We start from the raw sequence: 23,452 nt of genomic DNA on the forward strand, positions 1-23,452 counted from the left end.
TTATTATTCATATTCATATTCATGTTCACATGAAACACACATGAAAAATGATTCTTCCCTGTTTTGTTGTTTTTGAACATCGTAGTGTAATAGTTCACCTGCATTCTGATATGTTTTAATTTACTGTTTGTTGACGACGTTCGCACCCTCAGATGGATAACGTCACGTGTTCGTGTGTGCGTGTATGTTTTGTTTGTTACATGTGATGATTTATGCAGACGCTCATTAATGTTTGCACAGTGATTTCTGTTTCTTGAAAAACTTCATGTTCTTCTTCTTTTGGGTTTTCTGGTGGTTGTCAAACCAGATATTGCTGCATTTCGCCACCTGCTGGACTGGTCAGTTTTTTTTTTGTTTTTTTTTATCTTTCAGACTTTAAAATTATTTTAAAAATAATAATAATTACAATGTTAATAAATAAATGTCATTTGATCTCGAAATGTAGAGACGATGAAAAGCTTTTATAGTCCTCATGAACAGGAAGGATAAAGAACATCTGCTTCTTGTTTGGAATTGAAAATATGCTATTATTTACATAATTCATGTTATTCATAATAAGAGTGAATGTTTGCATATTTTAAAGTAAAATATTATTTGCAAAAAGGTTAAATTGGTTCACAACTACGATTTGTCACGTTCAGTTTTAGTTTCAGTTTAATTTTCATGGACAGACAGCAGCAGCCTTCATTTCCCTCGCCCATGAGGATCTACCTCTATGAAAGTAAGTAAGTGACATGTGAAGGCCAAGTATGGTGACCTTTAACCCATCATAGTTAGTGCACACACATTAGGAGTAGTGAGTAGTGAACATACACTCTGCAAACTGTGGGCTGGGCAGCCATTCACTGCAAAGCACGGGGAGCAATTGCTCAAGAGCACTTCAGTCATTTCCTGCCAGTGTTGAGAAATGAAGCCACAACCTTTGAATTATCAGCCTGACTCTCTAACCATTAGGCCACTACTGCCCCACATCTAGGGGAATACTTTGCCCCCTTCTGTAAGTTGTCCCAGCACTGAAATCAGTTTACTGGATGGGAGCGAATTATTATAGCCAACTGGACTTGCCAGAGATGTGGCATCTGACGTGGCAAGAAGCCATTCTTCATTGTTTAGAATGTGCTAACCCCTTCCTGATGTCGTTGCCCATGACCACCATGAACCCAGATCCAGATCCACTGCAGACCCAGTGCCAGAGCTTATGGCCTCAACGGAGCCAGAGCCTTTCACCCAGTCTGACCAGGAGTGTGAGCCGGTTCCTACATCTGTTCCGGTGGGAGATTTGGTGGAGCTGGATGAATTGGGGATTCCCCAGTGTGGAGCGATTGATTTCCTGATGACTTCCTGTGCCCAAGTGCTTCCTCCTTTGCTGGTTTTGTCCAGCATTCAAGTCTTCTTCATCGCTGATGGTACAGGCCATTCCTATATCTCCTTTGTCACTGATGGACCCTCCCGTCCTCCCATTCCCTCCTCCTCCAAGTAAGCAGTCCAGTTCCTCTGTGTCAGCTCTGCTGGTTCTGTTACGCTTCTCGACTCCTCCTTGTCTGTTGACTCTGCCTATCGGGACTCCCAGCCCCCAGCTCCACCTTGGTGTGTTGATCTCCTGGCTCTGCCTCGGACCTTGGCCCATTGGCCAGTCGGCTCCACCTTGGCTCCTTGTTTCCTTTGGCTACACCTGAGACTGCTGTGCTTCTGGTTCTACCGGGCTCCCTGCTGCTGCTCCACCGTTGTCAGGCATCGCTCTACGTCTGCCATGGACGTCCAGGCATTCGGCTGCGCCTCGTTCCTTCATCCATTCGGCTCCATCAGGCTCCTCCTTCCTTCCGGCTCCACCTCAGTTCTTACTCCCACTGACTCCACCTCAGTCCTCGAGCACCCTGGCTCCACCTCTGCTGCTCATCACAGTGGCTCTGCCTTGGTCTCCTGGTCCTCCTGATCTCCATATCTCCTGGCATCACCTCTGTTGGCTGGGCTCATGACTCAACCCTGGCTTCTTCTCCATTGGTTCCGTCCTGGGTCACCATCCTCCTGGGCTTCTGGTTCCCTCTGGGCTCTCGTCCACTGCCAGCTCCCTTGTGGTTTCTTCTGCCTATCCCTCCTCATCTGTGGTCCTGTGTTTGAATCAGGAGTCACCTTCCACAGGGGGGAGTAATGTCATGTTCAGTTTAAGTTTAATTTTCATGCACTTTTAGTTTGTTTGTTGTTATTTCATGTTCCCTTTCTGTCATCATGGTTTCAAGCATGTTTTCATTTGTTGTCATGGTTATTTGTTGGTTCATTGATTTCATCCACCTGTTCCATATTTTGATCATTAGTTTGCTGTTATGTTGTGCTTTCATGTATTCTCTTCTCTTCTTCCTCTGCCTGAATGTTGTTAGACCTAAAACTTCTTTTACAATTCTTATTTATTTTTCTTTATTTCCTTACATAAAATTGAATCCTTTTAGTTATTAAATTCCTTAAATAAGAAGACCAATAAGAAGACCCCCCCCCCCCCCCCATTGTTTTGAAACCACATTGAAGTGAAATTAAATAAATATACAATGAATAAATATATTGATATTGTAACAGACAAGATGGGAATAATTGAGTTATGGGAATAATAAGATAGGTTTAAAGGATCATTTGTTTTGTGAAGAGGTTTTTATCAATACATGTCAAAAATCTGTTGAAACCCTCAGTGTAACCTCTGAAAAAAACAAAGGAGGTGTTACAATATATATTGACAACAATAAATGTATTGTTGAATCCTCAAAACATCAGACATCATCATTGAGATAAATGTACAGTAATAACACAGAACTCCTGCTGTTATTCTGACCTCCATGATGAGGACAATTACAAAGTTTTGTCATGAAACTCTATATAGTACAGGCTGAAAGGTCCTTAACTCAATCTGCTTGCAATCTGCTGTATCAGTAGCCAATGAGCTCGCTGCGCAACCTTCAAATATTGGTCAGCGTTTTCTGTAGCAGTTGCAGCACACTGTCAGAAACCCTCCACCTTCCCCAGCTCCACCTGTATAGATCTGTTACATGTAATTTGTGTATGCTATATTGTACAGCGGGAGCATGTCTTACTTGCTCACAACAGCGTGTTGTGTATGTATTGGCAGTAGCAAACTCTATACTTGCTCTGCAGCAGCAAAAACCAACAGCAGCAGAAATAACCACAACAGCAGCAGCAATAACAGCAGCAGCGGAAATAACCAACAGCAGCAGCAATAACAGCAGCAACAGAAATAACCAACAGCAGCAGCAATAACAGCAGCAGCAGAAATAACCAACAGCAGCAGCAATAACAGCAGCAACAGAAATAACCAACAGAAGCAGCAATAACAGCAGCAGCAGAAATAACCAACAGAAGCAGCAATAACAGCAGCAGCAGAAATACCCAACAGAAGCAGCAATAACAGCAGCAGCAGAAATAACCAACAGCAGCAGCAATAACAGCAGCAGCAGAAATAACCAACAGAAGCAGCAATAACAGCAGCAGCAGAAATAACCAACAGAAGCAGCAATAACAGCAGCAGCAGAAATAACCAACAGAAGCAGCAATAACAGCAGCAACAGAAATAACCAACAGAAGCAGCAATAACAGCAGCAGCAGAAATAACCAACAGAAGCAGCAATAACAGCAGCAGCAGAAATAACCAACAGAAGCAGCAATAACAGCAGCAACAGAAATAACCAACAGAAGCAGCAATAACAGAAGCAGCAGAAATAACCAACAGCAGCAGCAATAACAGCAGCAGCAGAAATAACCAACAGAAGCAGCAATAACAGCAGCAGTAGAAATAACCAACAGCAGCAGCAATAACAGCAGCAGCAGAAATAACCAACAGAAGCAGCAATAACAGCAGCAACAGAAATAACCAACAGCAGCAGCAATAACAGCAGCAGCAGAAATAACCAACAGAAGCAGCAATAACAGCAGCAGCAGAAATAACCAACAGAAGCAGCAATAACAGCAGCAGCAGAAATAACCAACAGAAGCAGCAATAACAGCAGCAGCAGAAATAACCAACAGAAGCAGCAATAACAGCAGCAGCAGAAATAACCAACAGCAGCAGCAATAACAGCAGCAGCAGAAATAACCAACAGAAGCAGCAATAACAGCAACAGCAGAAATAACCAACAGAAGCAGCAATAACAGCAGCAGCAGAAATAACCAACAGAAGCAGCAATAACAGCAGCAGCAGAAATAACCAACAGAAGCAGCAATAACAGCAGCAACAGAAATAACCAACAGAAGCAGCAATAACAGCAGCAGCAGAAATAACCAACAGCAGCAGCAATAACAGCAGCAGCAGAAATAACCAACAGAAGCAGCAATAACAGCAGCAGTAGAAATAACCAACAGCAGCAGCAATAACAGCAGCAGCAGAAATAACCAACAGAAGCAGCAATAACAGCAGCAACAGAAATAACCAACAGAAGCAGCAATAACAGCAGCAGCAGAAATAACCAACAGAAGCAGCAATAACAGCAGCAGTAGAAATAACCAACAGCAGCAGCAATAACAGCAGCAGCAGAAATAACCAACAGAAGCAGCAATAACAGCAGCAACAGAAATAACCAACAGCAGCAGCAATAACAGCAGCAGCAGAAATAACCAACAGAAGCAGCAATAACAGCAGCAGTAGAAATAACCAACAGCAGCAGCAATAACAGCAGCAGCAGAAATAACCAACAGAAGCAGCAATAACAGCAGCAGCAGAAATAACCAACAGCAGCAGCAATAACAGCAGCAGCAGAAATAACCAACAGCAGCAGCAATAACAGCAGCAGCAGAAATAACCAACAGAAGCAGCAATAACAGCAGCAGCAGAAATAACCAACAGAAGCAGCAATAACAGCAGCAGCAGAAATAACCAACAGAAGCAGCAATAACAGCAGCAACAGAAATAACCAACAGAAGCAGCAATAACAGCAGCAGCAGAAATAACCAACAGAAGCAGCAATAACAGCAGCAGCAGAAATAACCAACAGAAGCAGCAATAACAGCAGCAGCAGAAATAACCAACAGAAGCAGCAATAACAGCAGCAACAGAAATAACCAACAGCAGCAGCAATAACAGCAGCAGCAGAAATAACCAACAGAAGCAGCAATAACAGCAGCAGCAGAAATAACCAACAGCAGCAATAACCAACAGCAGCAGAAATAACCAACAGCAGCAGCAATAACAGCAACAGCAGAAACAACCAACAGAAGCAGCAATAACAGCAGCAACAGAAATAACCAACAGCAGCAGCAATAACAGCAACAGCAGAAACAACCAACAGAAGCAGCAATAACAGCAGCAACAGAAATAACCAACAGAAGCAGCAATAACAATAACAGCAGCAGCAGAAATAACCAACAGCAGCAGCAATAACAGCAGCAGCAGCAGAAATAACCAACAGAAGCAGCAATAACAGCAGCAGTAGAAATAACCAACAGCAGCAGCAATAACAGCAGCAGCAGAAATAACCAACAGCAGCAGCAATAACAGCAGCAGCAGAAATAACCAACAGCAGCAGCAATAACAGCAGCAGCAGAAATAACCAACAGAAGCAGCAATAACAGCAGCAGTAGAAATAACCAACAGCAGCAGCAATAACAGCAGCAGCAGAAATAACCAACAGCAGCAGCAATAACAGCAGCAGCAGAAATAACCAACAGCAGCAGCAATAACAGCAGCAGCAGAAATAACCAACAGAAGCAGCAATAACAGCAGCAACAGAAATAACCAACAGCAGCAGCAATAACAGCAGCAGCAGAAATAACCAACAGAAGCAGCAATAACAGCAGCAGTAGAAATAACCAACAGCAGCAGCAATAACAGCAGCAGCAGAAATAACCAACAGAAGCAGCAATAACAGCAGCAACAGAAATAACCAACAGCAGCAGCAATAACAGCAACAGCAGAAACAACCAACAGAAGCAGCAATAACAGCAGCAGCAGAAATAACCAACAGAAGCAGCAATAACAGCAGCAACAGAAATAACCAACAGCAGCAGCAATAACAGCAACAGCAGAAACAACCAACAGAAGCAGCAATAACAGCAGCAACAGAAATAACCAACAGCAGCAGCAATAACAGCAACAGCAGAAACAACCAACAGAAGCAGCAATAACAGCAGCAACAGAAATAACCAACAGAAGCAGCAATAACAGCAACAGCAGAAACAACCAACAGAAGCAGCAATAACAGCAGCAGTAGAAATAACCAACAGAAGCAGCAATAACAGCAGCAGCAGAAATAACCAACAGAAGCAGCAATAACAGCAGCAACAGAAATAACCAACAGAAGCAGCAATAACAGCAGCAGCAGAAATAACCAACAGAAGCAGCAATAACAGCAGCAGTAGAAATAACCAACAGCAGCAGCAATAACAGCAGCAGCAGAAATAACCAACAGAAGCAGCAATAACAGCAGCAGCAGAAATAACCAACAGAAGCAGCAATAACAGCAGCAACAGAAATAACCAACAGCAGCAGCAATAACAGCAGCAACAGAAATAACCAACAGCAGCAGCAATAACAGCAGCAACAGAAATAACCAACAGAAGCAGCAATAACAGCAGCAGTAGAAATAACCAACAGCAGCAGCAATAACAGCAACAGCAGAAATAACCAACAGAAGCAGCAATAACAGCAGCAGTAGAAATAACCAACAGCAGCAGCAATAACAGCAGCAACAGAAACAACCAACAGAAGCAGCAATAACAGCAGCAGCAGAAATAACCAACAGCAGCAGCAATAACAGCAGCAGCAGAAATAACCAACAGAAGCAGCAATAACAGCAGCAGCAGAAATAACCAACAGCAGCAGCAATAACAGCAGCAGCAGAAATAACCAACAGCAGCAGCAATAACAGCAGCAGCAGAAATAACCAACAGAAGCAGCAATAACAGCAGCAACAGAAATAACCAACAGAAGCAGCAATAACAGCAGCAGCAGAAATAACCAACAGAAGCAGCAATAACAGCAGCAACAGAAATAACCAACAGCAGCAGCAATAACAGCAGCAGCAGAAATAACCAACAGAAGCAGCAATAACAGCAGCAGCAGAAATAACCAACAGCAGCAGCAATAACAGCAGCAGCAGAAATAACCAACAGCAGCAGCAATAACAGCAGCAGCAGAAATAACCAACAGAAGCAGCAATAACAGCAGCAACAGAAATAACCAACAGAAGCAGCAATAACAGCAGCAGTAGAAATAACCAACAGAAGCAGCAATAACAGCAGCAGCAGAAATAACCAACAGAAGCAGCAATAACAGCAGCAACAGAAATAACCAACAGAAGCAGCAATAACAGCAGCAGCAGAAATAACCAACAGAAGCAGCAATAACAGCAGCAGCAGAAATAACCAACAGAAGCAGCAATAACAGCAGCAACAGAAATAACCAACAGCAGCAGCAATAACAGCAGCATTAGAAATAACCAACAGCAGCAGCAATAACAGCAGCAGCAGAAATAACCAACAGCAGCAGCAATAACAGCAGCAGTAGAAATAACCAACAGCAGCAGCAATAACAGCAGCAGTAGAAATAACCAACAGCAGCAGCAATAACAGCAGCAGCAGAAATAACCAACAGCAGCAGCAATAACAGCAACAGCAGAAATAACCAACAGCAGCAGCAATAACAGCAGCAGCAGAAATAACCAACAGCAGCAGCAATAACAGCAGCAGTAGAAATAACCAACAGAAGCAGCAATAACAGCAACAGCAGAAACAACCAACAGAAGCAGCAATAACAGCAGCAGCAGAAATAACCAACAGAAGCAGCAATAACAGCAGCAGCAGAAATAACCAACAGAAGCAGCAATAACAGCAGCAGCAGAAATAACCAACAGAAGCAGCAATAACAGCAGCAACAGAAATAACCAACAGCAGCAGCAATAACAGCAGCAACAGAAATAACCAACAGAAGCAGCAATAACAGCAGCAACAGAAATAACCAACAGCAGCAGCAATAACAGCAACAGCAGAAATAACCAACAGAAGCAGCAATAACAGCAGCAGTAGAAATAACCAACAGCAGCAGCAATAACAGCAGCAGCAGAAATAACCAACAGCAGCAGCAATAACAGCAGCAGTAGAAATAACCAACAGCAGCAGCAATAACAGCAGCAGTAGAAATAACCAACAGCAGCAGCAATAACAGCAGCAGCAGAAATAACCAACAGCAGCAGCAATAACAGCAACAGCAGAAATAACCAACAGCAGCAGCAATAACAGCAGCAGCAGAAATAACCAACAGCAGCAGCAATAACAGCAGCAGTAGAAATAACCAACAGAAGCAGCAATAACAGCAACAGCAGAAACAACCAACAGAAGCAGCAATAACAGCAGCAGCAGAAATAACCAACAGAAGCAGCAATAACAGCAGCAGTAGAAATAACCAACAGAAGCAGCAATAACAGCAGCAGTAGAAATAACCAACAGAAGCAGCAATAACAGCAACAGCAGAAACAACCAACAGAAGCAGCAATAACAGCAGCAACAGAAATAACCAACAGAAGCAGCAATAACAGCAGCAACAGAAATAACCAACAGCAGCAGCAATAACAGCAGCAGCAGCAATAACAGCAGCAGCAGAAATAACCAACAGAAGCAGCAATAACAGCAGCAGCAGAAATAACCAACAGAAGCAGCAATAACAGCAGCAACAGAAATAACCAACAGCAGCAGCAATAACAGCAGCAGTAGAAATAACCAACAGCAGCAGCAATAACAGCAGCAGCAGAAATAACCAACAGCAGCAGCAATAACAGCAGCAGCAGAAATAACCAACAGCAGCAGCAATAACAGCAGCAGTAGAAATAACCAACAGCAGCAGCAATAACAGCAGCAGTAGAAATAACCAACAGCAGCAGCAATAACAGCAGCAGCAGAAATAACCAACAGCAGCAGCAATAACAGCAACAGCAGAAATAACCAACAGCAGCAGCAATAACAGCAGCAGCAGAAATAACCAACAGCAGCAGCAATAACAGCAGCAGTAGAAATAACCAACAGAAGCAGCAATAACAGCAGCAACAGAAATAACCAACAGAAGCAGCAATAACAGCAGCAGTAGAAATAACCAACAGAAGCAGCAATAACAGCAGCAGCAGAAATAACCAACAGAAGCAGCAATAACAGCAGCAACAGAAATAACCAACAGAAGCAGCAATAACAGCAACAGCAGAAACAACCAACAGAAGCAGCAATAACAGCAGCAGCAGAAATAACCAACAGCAGCAGCAATAACAGCAGCAACAGAAATAACCAACAGAAGCAGCAATAACAGCAGCAACAGAAATAACCAACAGAAGCAGCAATAACAGCAGCAGCAGAAATAACCAACAGAAGCAGCAATAACAGCAGCAGCAGAAATAACCAACAGCAGCAGCAATAACAGCAGCAACAGAAATAACCAACAGAAGCAGCAATAACAGCAGCAACAGAAATAACCAACAGAAGCAGCAATAACAGCAGCAGCAGAAATAACCAACAGAAGCAGCAATAACAGCAGCAGCAGAAATAACCAACAGAAGCAGCAATAACAGCAGCAACAGAAATAACCAACAGCAGCAGCAATAACAGCAGCAACAGAAATAACCAACAGAAGCAGCAATAACAGCAGCAACAGAAATAACCAACAGCAGCAGCAATAACAGCAACAGCAGAAATAACCAACAGAAGCAGCAATAACAGCAACAGCAGAAATAACCAACAGCAGCAGCAATAACAGCAGCAACAGAAATAACCAACAGCAGCAGCAATAACAGCAGCAACAGAAATAACCAACAGCAGCAGCAATAACAGCAACAGCAGAAATAACCAACAGAAGCAGCAATAACAGCAGCAGTAGAAATAACCAACAGAAGCAGCAATAACAGCAGCAACAGAAATAACCAACAGCAGCAGCAATAACAGCAACAGCAGAAATAACCAACAGCAGCAGCAATAACAGCAGCAACAGAAATAACCAACAGCAGCAGCAATAACAGCAGCAACAGAAATAACCAACAGCAGCAGCAATAACAGCAGCAACAGAAATAACCAACAGCAGCAGCAATAACAGCAACAGCAGAAATAACCAACAGCAGCAGCAATAACAGCAGCAACAGAAATAACCAACAGCAGCAGCAATAACAGCAGCAACAGAAATAACCAACAGCAGCAGCAATAACAGCAGCAGCAGAAATAACCAACAGAAGCAGCAATAACAGCAGCAACAGAAATAACCAACAGCAGCAGCAATAACAGCAACAGCAGAAATAACCAACAGCAGCAGCAATAACAGCAGCAACAGAAATAACCAACAGCAGCAGCAATAACAGCAGCAACAGAAATAACCAACAGCAGCAGCAATAACAGCAGCAACAGAAATAACCAACAGCAGCAGCAATAACAGCAACAGCAGAAATAACCAACAGCAGCAGCAATAACAGCAACAGCAGAAATAACCAACAGAAGCAGCAATAACAGCAGCAACAGAAATAACCAACAGCAGCAGCAATAACAGCAGCAACAGAAATAACCAACAGCAGCAGCAATAACAGCAGCAACAGAAATAACCAACAGCAGCAGCAATAACAGCAGCAACAGAAATAACCAACAGAAGCAGCAATAACAGCAGCAACAGAAATAACCAACAGCAGCAGCAATAACAGCAGCAACAGAAATAACCAACAGCAGCAGCAATAACAGCAACAGTAGAAATAACCAACAGAAGCAGCAATAACAGCAGCAACAGAAATAACCAACAGAAGCAGCAATAACAGCAGCAACAGAAATAACCAACAGAAGCAGCAATAACAGCAGCAGCAGAAATAACCAACAGCAGCAGCAATAACAGCAGCAGCAGAAATAACCAACAGCAGCAGCAATAACAGCAGCAGCAGAAATAACCAACAGAAGCAGCAATAACAGCAGCAGCAGAAATAACCAACAGAAGCAGCAATAACAGCAGCAACAGAAATAACCAACAGAAGCAGCAATAACAGCAGCAACAGAAATAACCAACAGAAGCAGCAATAACAGCAGCAGCAGAAATAAATGCTGCTGATCTATTCTTCCAAGACCAAACATATTAACATTGTCATATCCTTTACTCTGCCAAACACTTTTTTAGATTAATGTGCTAATGAATTATGCAGTTATTAAAGTGATAAAGAGACATTGGATCTCATAAGAGTTAAAGAATGTGTGTGTGTGTGTGTGTCATAGTCTTCATTCCTTTTCATGATGTGACATCCTGTAGCGGAAGGACGGTGTGTGTGTGTGTGTGTGTGAACTACGTCACCTTTTCCTCCACTCTCATGTTTAAACTTCACGCACACACATGCCATGCTGAGTCTGCTGTATCAGACGCGATTGACAGATTCACTGCGGTAAAATGATTCACTCCAGTGAGTACGAGAACATTTCACATCATAATAATGACATTATTTACCAGACTAATGATTTGATGCTGCACTGAAAGAGTGTGTGTTTATGTCATGTGTATTTGTGTTACGCTTTTCACTAAATGTATCGATTCAAAGCAGCTGTACATATAACATGTATATTCAGTGGGTCAATGTCTGGAGAAGAGGGAGAATAATATGACTATTGTAACGGAGGAGTGATGACAGGCCTATGACTCTCCATTCACCAACAGACACATCAGTGTTCATATAACGTTTCACTGGTAACGTTAAATAGATCATTCACCCCAAAATGATCATTCTGTCATCGTTTGCTCCGTGAACCTGTATGGATTTCTTCGCTTCTATTGTTTAGACCTCAAAGTTCTTCAAAATATCTTCTCCCAGGTGAAAAAAAGTACACTTCTATAATATACTTGAAGTGCTCTATTTTTGCGCACTAATTTTGTACTTAATATACTCCAAATCCTTCTTTAATGATACTTAAGATCATTTTAAGAACATCTAAGTGTACTCAACTGTGCTATTTTGAGACACCATGAAATATGAACTAAAATGTGCTTTTAATATACTATCTCTGTGTTTAAAAAATGTATTTAGCTACCCCTTGTAGTACACTATGGGTTCAAACATATAAGTAGTATCTAAATACATTTTTTAAATACAGAGATAGTATATTTAAAGCACTTTCAGTTCATATTTCATGCTGTCTCAAAATAGCACAGTTGAGTACACTTAGATGTTCTTAAGATGATCTTAACAAGAACTAAAGAGGAATTTTTAGTATATTAAGTACAAAATTAGTGTGCGAAAATAGAGCACTTTAAGTACTTTTTTCACCTGGGCTAGAACGACATGAGAGCGAGTAAATGATGATTGAGTTTATTTTGAGTGAACTGTTCCTGTAACATTCCTTGACTAATGGTAAAGTAAAAAATATGAACTGAATCCCAGCTGACAAAAATATGTTCTAAGAACATTTTTCTAATGTTCCTATTAAGTTATAAAAACGTTATTTCTGAATGTTGTCTGAAAGTTCAAAACATCCAGTTTTTTTAAATGTTTTACAAATGTTTTTTCTTGGTTGTACGAACATTAAGGGATTTGTATCATTCTTCAAACATTATGGGAACGTTACTTTTGAATGTTCTCTGAATGTTCTGAAACAGGTAGTAACATTTAAAAAACGTTAGACGAACGTCCAGATAAACATTTCAGAAAAAAAGCTCCTTGAATGATGTATGGAACAATATTTTTGTGCTAATGTTTTGAGAACATTATTAAAGACCAGATAACTTTGAACGAACATTGTAATAACATTACTGGAAGAACGTTTGTTCATAACATTGAGAGAACCTTGCCAGAATCCGGGATGTTCATGAGCTACTGATCTGTTCTGTATATTTTTGTCAGTGATTTATTAATGAAAGTTGTTATAGCACTTTCACTGTTTCATTCTTTGTTCCATTCCCTGTTGCAGTTCTGTCTGTTTCTGAGTTCTTTGAGGGTAAATGTCCTTTAAGACAGACGTGTGAGAGTGGATGAAGTGTCCATGTGGGTGTGTGACCCACATTCACACCTTTCTCTCTCTTCACTCCTTCAGTCTGTTTCCCATCCAAACTTTCCTTGTCTTCCAGTCTGTAGAGGTTTTTATCATCAAGTTGCGAGCAATGGGCTTCTGTTGGGTGGTTTTGCTCGCGTCCGGGCCGCTGGTGAAACTCTCACTGGTGTTTCTCTCACCTTCTGTTGACAGGAAGTGTGCGGTTTGTGCAGCTGGTCATTTTAGTGCAGCTGAAGCTGCTTGAGAAACGCTCTTTTCTTACACACAGAACCACCAAGAATCTGCTGTTTTAGGATTTGTTCATGCACTTTGGTCACTGCTTTAACCCTGTTCCAGAGGATTCTGTAAAATATGGCTAGTTTTGGATGTTGTCTTGTGATCGATGCAGAACGCAGCAGTAGCAAGAACAAATATAGTTGCGAGCAGCAATTATCAGGGTTCAAGCGTTTCAAGGCCTTTAAGCGCATGCCATTCAAGCACAAGCTTTTAATTAGCAAACCTGTAACCATTTCGATCATAGATGGAAAACACTGTTTACAGCAAATACAGGCAATTTACCATAGGAAATATATAGTTTATAAAGCTTTTTAACAGTTATCGAGGTTCAACGAACGATTGGATGGACAGCGGCGGTCCTAGAGGCAAAGTTGCTCAGAATGAGGAGTTCTACCATGTGGTATGAATGTCATGGGCATACACTATCCTTTACACACATGAAAAATATGAAGGCGCCCCCCAGTGGCCGATTTTCTTTCAAATTTCTCACAGGCCTCTAGGGCCGTGAGTCAAACAGGCCCAGCGACTTTCAACCTTCTCTGATAGCTGCTCAAATTTCATTGGCCGATGGCAGACATGTTTTTTGAGATATATCAATGTCGTCATAAACAGTCGTGGCACCTCGGACTGCAGGCCAATTTTCAAGTCGATTGGACTAACGGCGAAGTAGTTATAGCCATTTTCCTGTTTTTCTGTTATAGCTCCACCAAGTGGCCAGTCGCTGCATCCTTTTTCACACGACCACAGAACGAGCTCTTACACAGGTGTGCCAAATTTGGTGAAAATATCTCATTCTGTTCACAAGTTATAGGCATTTTAGTAAAAGTGGCCCCGCACACTTTGAATGTTTTGGTGGCCCTTAAAGTCCGTGAACTCGGAATTTCAACTTTTTTTTTTTGATAATTATTATCAATCAGACTCCGGAGAATTGCACTACACTGGTTTGGGTCTAATCGGATCAAAAGTCTAGGACTACTTCGCAAAAGTAGGCTTTTCAAAGAATCCAAAATACCCCAAAATTTTGGGCAGCCAAAGTTTCAAGTCTCTACGACTTACAGTTTGGTCTGTCCGATCACTTTTAGGAGAGAATGCAGAGTTTCAGCACTCAAACACCTAATAATACACTATAAAAGTTATTGTGTGCTGAAAAAAAATTATCTTTTTCCTCAGTATTTCTGTCTTTTTTTCCCAGCACAAATATCTAAACATTCTTAAATCAAGATATATTTACTGGAGAAGCAAAATGACTGAAGATATTAAGTTTTGATTAATGAAACATGTATGAACATTTAAGTTTAAAACAAGAACAGATATCTGCCAATGGGGTCAGAAGAATGAATTGAATTCCAAGGGAAACAGGATGGAGGAGTTTAAAGGTGTCGTGAGCAGACGGTCGTCCTCTATCAGCGTTTCTTCAGCTCACTGTCTGTGTTTCTCTCCTCCAGATCAGTCCATTCACTCCATCTTCTGCTGCTGCTGCTGTGCTCTCCAGACCAGGTATGATGTGAGACGAATCCAGAACACCATTAGAGACGTTCATCCCGCTGGTCGTTCATGTCACGCTGCACGGCTCCTCCACACACCCGCCTGAAACTACGATTATAAAGATCATATATACAGGGTTGTCTTGTTTTTCAACAGAAATATCTAAACATCCTGAAAACAAGATGTATTTAATTGAGAAGCAAAATGACACAAGAACTGACGTCTTGTTTTCGGAGAAATTTTGTGAAGTTTATGCTTAAAATGAGAGAAAAAAAGATGTGGTGTGAAAAATAATCATGTTTTTCCTTTTGAATTAGATTAATTTTCAGACTCCTTTGGCAAACAGCATCTTGTTAGATTTCTCTGAAACCAAGATTTAAAAACTTGTAATTTGTCTTCTTAAGCAAGTAAATCTAGTTTTAATGTTTAGATAATTGTGTCAGAAAATGACAAAAAAATTAGTACGAACATGATATTTTTTGCATTGCACCGCTTGCTTTTATGACAGATTGTTTTGCACAATTAAAATATGCATGTTGCTTTCAATTCTTAAGGTTTACAGAAAACAGTCAAATGTGAGTGCAGTGAGAAAGCATCTCACACATGGTCATTTAGTAAAAAAGGCGTGAGAGTTTGCAACCCTGCATATGTGTGAAAGGTTTACTGTGGATTAAGAGCAGCTCATCTTCTCAAAGGTGTGCGTGTGTGTGTGAGAGACAGTAACCAGCCGTATCTCTCTCTCAGAAGCAGCACTCGTGTGGATGTGGAACACAGCGGATATCCAAGATCCGTCCGTATGGTATACAGTCGTTGCATGTGTTAATTCATTCGTTCATCCATTGATTCGTTCTGTAATCATTCTCTTCTGGTGTCTCAGAATCAACTGTCTCAGAAGAAACTGCCTCCGTCTCCTCCTGAGGATGACGACAGCGGGGTGATGAAGGTGGTGGCCATGTACGACTTCACCGCCAGAGAGAGTTCAGACCTGACGCTCCATCACGGAGAAACGTACATCATCCTCCACAAACAAGACCAGCTGTGGTGGAGAGCCAAAGACAGACACGGGTCAGTGTGTGTGACAGCGTGTGTGAGTGTGTTTCTTTAGTTCAGACATGTTGATTTCTGCTCATTCTCTCTCTCTCAGGAACAAGGGATTCATTCCCAGTAACTATGTTACAGAAATTGGAACTATAGAGGCCAACGAGTGAGTATCGACCAATCAGAGTCTTTAATCATCACCAAAATTGCATCAGTTCATTCAGAGTTAACACCGTTCACTGACTGTTCATTGTGTGTGTGTGTGTGTGTGTGTGTGTGTGATGATGATGATCTTCATTAGCTGGTACTGCAAGAACGTCAACAGAGCTGAAGCAGAACAGTTACTGAGACAAGAGGTGAAGAAGCCTATCCATCCATCAACAATAATTGATCCATCATCATCATCATCATCATCATCATCTGTCTCACGTGTGTGTGTGTGTGTGTGTGTGTGTGTTTCAGGGGAAGGACGGAGGGTTTGTGGTCAGAAGCTCCAGTCAGCCCAGCGGATACACAGTGTCTGTTTACGCACAGAGGTAAAGAAGCATCAATGAAGCATCAATGCACTGACTGATCCATTGATCCATTGATCCACTGATTGATCGATTCATTGATTGATCAGTTCAGGTAAAGGTGAGGTGAGGCACTACCAGATAAAGCAGACAGACACGGCTCAGTTCTACTTGGCAGAGAATCACGTGTTCAGCTCTGTTCCTGAACTCATCAACTACCACAAACATAATGCAGCAGGTACTCATGAATTCTGCTCAGTTCTGTTCTTCTGCTGTGATGAAGATGCTGAAGATCTGCTGTGTTTGATCAGGGCTGGTGGCCAGACTGAGATATCCCATCGGGCCCATGGGCAAATGTCTGCCGGCTACAGCGGGATTCAGTTCAGGTCAGACCCACAAGGAACAACAAACACATGACAAACACTCAATGAACAACAAACACACGAAGAACGACAAACACGATAAACGCACACAACGAACGAATGAAAAACGCACTTAACGGACGAATGACAAACAGACATGACAACGACAAACATACATGACGAATGACAACCGAATGACAAACACACACAACGAAAGAATAACAAATGCACGTGACAAATGAATGACAAACATACGTTACGAATGACAAATGCATGCAATAAACAAACGACAGTCACACTCAAAAAAAAGAATTACAAACGCACTTGACGAACAAAGGCAAATGCACGTGACAAATGAACGACAAACACAAGTTACGAATGACAAACACACTCAATGAACGAATGACAAACGCACTCGATGAACGAATGACAAACACACTCAATGAACGAATGACAAACGCACTCGATGAATGAATGACAAACGCACTCGATGAACGAATGACAAACGCACTCAATGAACGAATGACAAACGCACTCGATGAATGAATGACAAACGCACTCGATGAACGAATGACAAACGCACTCAATGAACGAATGACAAACGCACTCGATGAATGAATGACAAACGCACTCGATGAACGAATGACAAACGCACTCGATGAACGAATGACAAACGCACTCGATGAACGAATGACAAACGCACTCAATGAACGAATGACAAACGCACTCGATGAACGAATGACAAACGCACTCGATGAACGAATGACAAACGCACTCGATGAACGAATGACAAACGCACTCGATGAACGAATGACAAACGCACTCAATGAACGAATGACAAACGCACTCGATGAACGAATGACAAACGCACTCGATGAACGAATGACAAACGCACTCGATGAACGAATGACAAACGCACTCGATGAACGAATGACAAACACACTCAATGAACGAATGACAAACGCACTCGATGAACGAATGACAAACGCACTCGATGAACGAATGACAAACGCACTCGATGAACGAATGACAAACGCACTCGATGAACGAATGACAAACACACTCAATGAACGAATGACAAACACACTCGATGAACGAATGACAAACGCACTCGATGAACGAATGACAAACGCACTCGATGAACGAATGACAAACGCACTCGATGAACGAATGACAAACGCACTCGATGAACGAATGACAAACGCACTCGATGAACGAATGACAAACGCACTCGATGAACGAATGACAAACGCACTCGATGAACGAATGACAAACGCACTCAATGAACGAATGACAAACGCACTCGATGAACAAATGACAAACACACTCAATGAACGAATGACAAACACACTCGATGAACGAATGACAAACACACTCGATGAACGAATGACAAACGCACTCGATGAACGAATGACAAACGCACTCGATGAACGAATGACAAACGCACTCGATGAACGAATGACAAACGCACTCGATGAACGAATGACAAACGCACTCGATGAACGAATGACAAACGCACTCGATGAACGAATGACAAACGCACTCGATGAACGAATGACAAAGACTCAACGAACGAATGACAAACACACTCAATGAACGAATGACAAACACACTCGATGAACGAATGACAAACGCACTCGATGAACGAATGACAAAGACTCAACGAACGAATGACAAACACACTCAATGAACGAATGACAAACACACTCGATGAACGAATGACAAACGCACTCGATGAACGAATGACAAACGCACTCGATGAACGAATGACAAAGACTCAACGAACGAATGACAAACACACTCAATGAACGAATGACAAACGCACTCGATGAACGAATGACAAACGCACTCGATGAACGAATGACAAACGCACTCGATGAACGAATGACAAACGCACTCGATGAACGAATGACAAACACACTCAATGAACGAATGACAAACGCACTCGATGAACGAATGACAAACACACTCAATGAACGAATGACAAACGCACTCGATGAACGAATGACAAACACACTCAATGAACGAATGACAAACGCACTCGATGAACGAATGACAAACACACTCAATGAACGAATGACAAACACACTCAATGAACGAATGACAAACGCACTCAATGAACGAATGACAAACGCACTCGATGAACGAATGACAAACACACTCAATGAACGAATGACAAACACACTCAACGAACGAATGACAAACACACTCAATGAACGAATGACAAACACACTCAATGAACGAATGACAAACACACTCAACGAACGAATGACAAACACACTCAACGAACGAATGACAAACACACTCAATGAACGAATGACAAACACACTCAATGAACGAATGACAAACACACTCAATGAACGAATGACAAACACACTCAATGAACGAATGACAAACACACTCAATGAACGAATGACAAACACACTCAACGAACGAATGACAAACACACTCAACGAACGAATGACAAACACACTCAATGAACGAATGACAAACACACTCAACGAACGAATGACAAACACACTCAATGAACGAATGACAAACGCACTCAATGAACGAATGACAAACACACTCAACGAACGAATGACAAACACACTCAACGAACGAATGACAAACACACTCAATGAACGAATGACAAACACACTCAACGAACGAATGACAAACACACTCAATGAACGAATGACAAACGCACTCGATGAACGAATGACAAACACACTCAATGAACGAATGACAAACGCACTCGATGAACGAATGACAAACGCACTCGATGAACGAATGACAAACACACTCGATGAACGAATGACAAACACACTCGATGAACGAATGACAAACACACTCAATGAACGAATGACAAACGCACTCGATGAACGAATGACAAACGCACTCAATGAACGAATGACAAACGCACTCGATGAACGAATGACAAACGCACTCGATGAACGAATGACAAACACACTCGATGAACGAATGACAAACACACTCGATGAACGAATGACAAACACACTCAATGAACGAATGACAAACGCACTCGATGAACGAATGACAAACACACTCAATGAACGAATGACAAACGCACTCGATGAACGAATGACAAACACACTCAATGAACGAATGACAAACGCACTCGATGAACGAATGACAAACGCACTCGATGAACGAATGACAAACGCACTCGATGAACGAATGACAAACGCACTCGATGAACGAATGACAAACGCACTCGATGAACGAATGACAAACGCACTCGATGAACAAATGACAAACGCACTCGATGAACGAATGACAAACGCACTCGATGAACGAATGACAAACGCGTGATGAACGAAAACAAACGAACGACAAACGCACTCAGTGAACGAATGACAAACACGTGATGAACGAAAACAAACGAATGACAAACGCACTCAGTGAACGAATGACAAACACGTGATGAACGAAAACAAACGAATGACAAACTCACTCAGTGAACGAATGACAAACATGTGATGAACGAAAACAAACGAATGACAAACTCACTCAGTGAACGAATGACAAACACGTGATGAACGAAAACAAACGAACGACAAACGTGCTCAGTGAACGAATGACAAACGCGTGATGAACGAAAACAAACGAACGACAAACGTGCTCAGTGAACGAATGACAAACATGTGATGAACGAAAACAAACGAACGACAAACGCACTTAGTGAACGAATGACAAACATGTGATGAACGAAAACAAACGAACGACAAACGCACTTAGTGAACGAATGACAAATACGTGATGAACGAAAACAAACGAACGACAAACGCACTTAGTGAACGAATGACAAACACGTGATGAACGAAAACAAACGAACGACAAACGTGCTCAGTGAACGAATGACAAACGCGTGATGAACGAAAACAAACGAACGACAAACGCACTTAGTGAACGAATGACAAATACGTGATGAACGAAAACAAACGAACGACAAACGCACTTAGTGAACGAATGACAAATACGTGATGAACGAAAACAAACGAACGACAAACGCACTCAGTGAACGAATGACAAACACGTGATGAACGAAAACAAACGAACGACAAACTCACTCAGTGAACGAATGACAAACGTGTGATGAACGAAAACAAACGAACGACAAACGCGCTCAGTGAACGAATGACAAACACGTGATGAACGAAAACAAACGAACGACAAACGTGCTCAGTGAACGAATGACAAACACGTGATGAACGAAAACAAACGAACGACAAACGTGCTCAGTGAACGAATGACAAACACGTGATGAACGAAAACAAACGAACGACAAACGCACTTAGTGAACGAATGACAAAAGTGATGAACGAAAACAAACGAACGACAAACGCGCTCAGTGAACGAATGACAAACGTGATGAACGAAAACAAACGAACGACAAACGCACTTAGTGAACGAATGACAAACGTGATGAACGAAAACAAACGAACAACAAACGCGCTCAGTGAACGAATGACAAACACGTGATGAACGAAAACAAACAAACGACAAACGCACTTAGTGAATGAATGACAAACGTGATGAACGAAAACAAACGAATGACAAACGTGCTCAGTGAACGAATGACAAACGCGTGATGAACGAAAACAAACGAACGACAAACGCGCTCAGTGAACGAATGACAAACACGTGATGAACGAAAACAAACGAACGACAAACGTGCTCAGTGAACGAATGACAAACACGTGATGAACGAAAACAAACGAACGACAAACGTGCTCAGTGAACGAATGACAAACGCGTGATGAACGAAAACAAACGAACGACAAACGCACTCAGTGAACGAATGACAAACATGTGATGAACGAAAACAAACGAACGACAAACGCACTTAGTGAACGAATGACAAATACGTGATGAACGAAAACAAACGAACGACAAACGCACTTAGTGAACGAATGACAAACACGTGATGAACGAAAACAAACGAACGACAAACGTGCTCAGTGAACGAATGACAAACGCGTGATGAACGAAAACAAACGAACGACAAACGCACTTAGTGAACGAATGACAAATACGTGATGAACGAAAACAAACGAACGACAAACGCACTTAGTGAACGAATGACAAATACGTGATGAACGAAAACAAACGAACGACAAACGCACTCAGTGAACGAATGACAAACACGTGATGAACGAAAACAAACGAACGACAAACTCACTCAGTGAACGAATGACAAACGTGTGATGAACGAAAACAAACGAACGACAAACGCGCTCAGTGAACGAATGACAAACACGTGATGAACGAAAACAAACGAACGACAAACGTGCTCAGTGAACGAATGACAAACACGTGATGAACGAAAACAAACGAACGACAAACGTGCTCAGTGAACGAATGACAAACACGTGATGAACGAAAACAAACGAACGACAAACGCACTTAGTGAACGAATGACAAACGTGATGAACGAAAACAAACGAACGACAAACGCGCTCAGTGAACGAATGACAAACGTGATGAACGAAAACAAACGAACGACAAACGCACTTAGTGAACGAATGACAAACGTGATGAACGAAAACAAACGAACAACAAACGCGCTCAGTGAACGAATGACAAACACGTGATGAACGAAAACAAACAAACGACAAACGCACTTAGTGAATGAATGACAAACGTGATGAACGAAAACAAACGAATGACAAACGTGCTCAGTGAACGAATGACAAACGCGTGATGAACGAAAACAAACGCGATGCTCAGTGACTCAGTGAAACGAATGACAATGACGTGATGAACGATGAACGAATGACAAACATGTGATGAACGAAAACAAACGAACGACAAACGCTCAGTGAACGAATGACAAACATGTGATGAACGAAAACAAACGAACGACAAACGCGCTCAGTGAACGAATGACAAACACGTGATGAACGAAAACAAACGAACGACAAACGCACTTAGTGAACGAATGACAAACGTGTGATGAACGAAAACAAACGAACGACAAACGCACTCAGTGAACGAATGACAAATACGTGATGAACGAAAACAAACGAACGACAAACGCACTTAGTGAACGAATGACAAATACGTGATGAACGAAAACAAACGAACGACAAACGCACTTAGTGAACGAATGACAAACGTGATGAACGAAAACAAACGAATGACAAACTCACTCAGTGAACGAATGACAAACACGTGATGAACGAAAACAAACGAACGACAAACGCGCTCAGTGAACGAATGACAAACACGAGATGAACGAAAACAAACGAACGACAAACGCGCTCAGTGAACGAATGACAAACACGAGATGAACGAAAACAAACGAACGACAAACGTGCTCAGTGAACGAATGACAAACACGTGATGAACGAAAACAAACGAACGACAAACGTGCTCAGTGAACGAATGACAAACGCGTGATGAACGAAAACAAACGAACGACAAACGCACTCAGTGAACGAATGACAAACATGTGATGAACGAAAACAAACGAACGACAAACGCACTTAGTGAACGAATGACAAATACGTGATGAACGAAAACAAACGAACGACAAACGCACTTAGTGAACGAATGACAAATACGTGATGAACGAAAACAAACGAACGACAAACGCACTTAGTGAACGAATGACAAACGTGATGAACGAAAACAAACGAATGACAAACTCACTCAGTGAACGAATGACAAACACGTGATGAACGAAAACAAACGAACGACAAACGTGCTCAGTGAACGAATGACAAACGCGTGATGAACGAAAACAAACGAACGACAAACGCGCTCAGTGAACGAATGACAAACACGTGATGAACGAAAACAAAC

The 23,452-nt window shown here is 41.9% G+C and overlaps 1 protein-coding gene across 10 annotated transcripts in view; it reads left to right on the forward strand.

Annotated features, from left to right (window-relative positions):
* The first annotated feature begins 14 nt into the window (after nt 1-14).
* txk (TXK tyrosine kinase) overlaps nt 15-23,452 on the forward strand; it is a 35,912-nt gene continuing 12,474 nt past the window's right edge. For 8 of the 10 annotated variants that reach the window (XM_067372307.1, XM_067372308.1, XM_067372300.1 and 5 more), the window contains exons 1-9: nt 156-338; nt 14,691-14,742; nt 15,475-15,529; nt 15,608-15,795; nt 15,875-15,934; nt 16,070-16,124; nt 16,231-16,304; nt 16,391-16,518; nt 16,592-16,666. In XM_067372307.1, coding sequence (XP_067228408.1) covers nt 266-338; nt 14,691-14,742; nt 15,475-15,529; nt 15,608-15,795; nt 15,875-15,934; nt 16,070-16,124; nt 16,231-16,304; nt 16,391-16,518; nt 16,592-16,666 — 760 coding nt within the window. In that variant the 5' untranslated portion in view covers nt 156-265. Of the gene's footprint in view, nt 339-11,305; nt 11,391-14,690; nt 14,743-15,474; nt 15,530-15,607; nt 15,796-15,874; nt 15,935-16,069; nt 16,125-16,230; nt 16,305-16,390; nt 16,519-16,591; nt 16,667-23,452 lie in introns of those variants that run through there. The other 2 variants (XM_067372305.1, XM_067372306.1) reach the window with 2 other exon arrangements.

The sequence above is a fragment of the Chanodichthys erythropterus genome, chromosome 20, assembly GCF_024489055.1.
Source record: "Chanodichthys erythropterus isolate Z2021 chromosome 20, ASM2448905v1, whole genome shotgun sequence".
In the NCBI taxonomy this organism is placed as follows: domain Eukaryota; kingdom Metazoa; phylum Chordata; class Actinopteri; order Cypriniformes; family Xenocyprididae; genus Chanodichthys; species Chanodichthys erythropterus.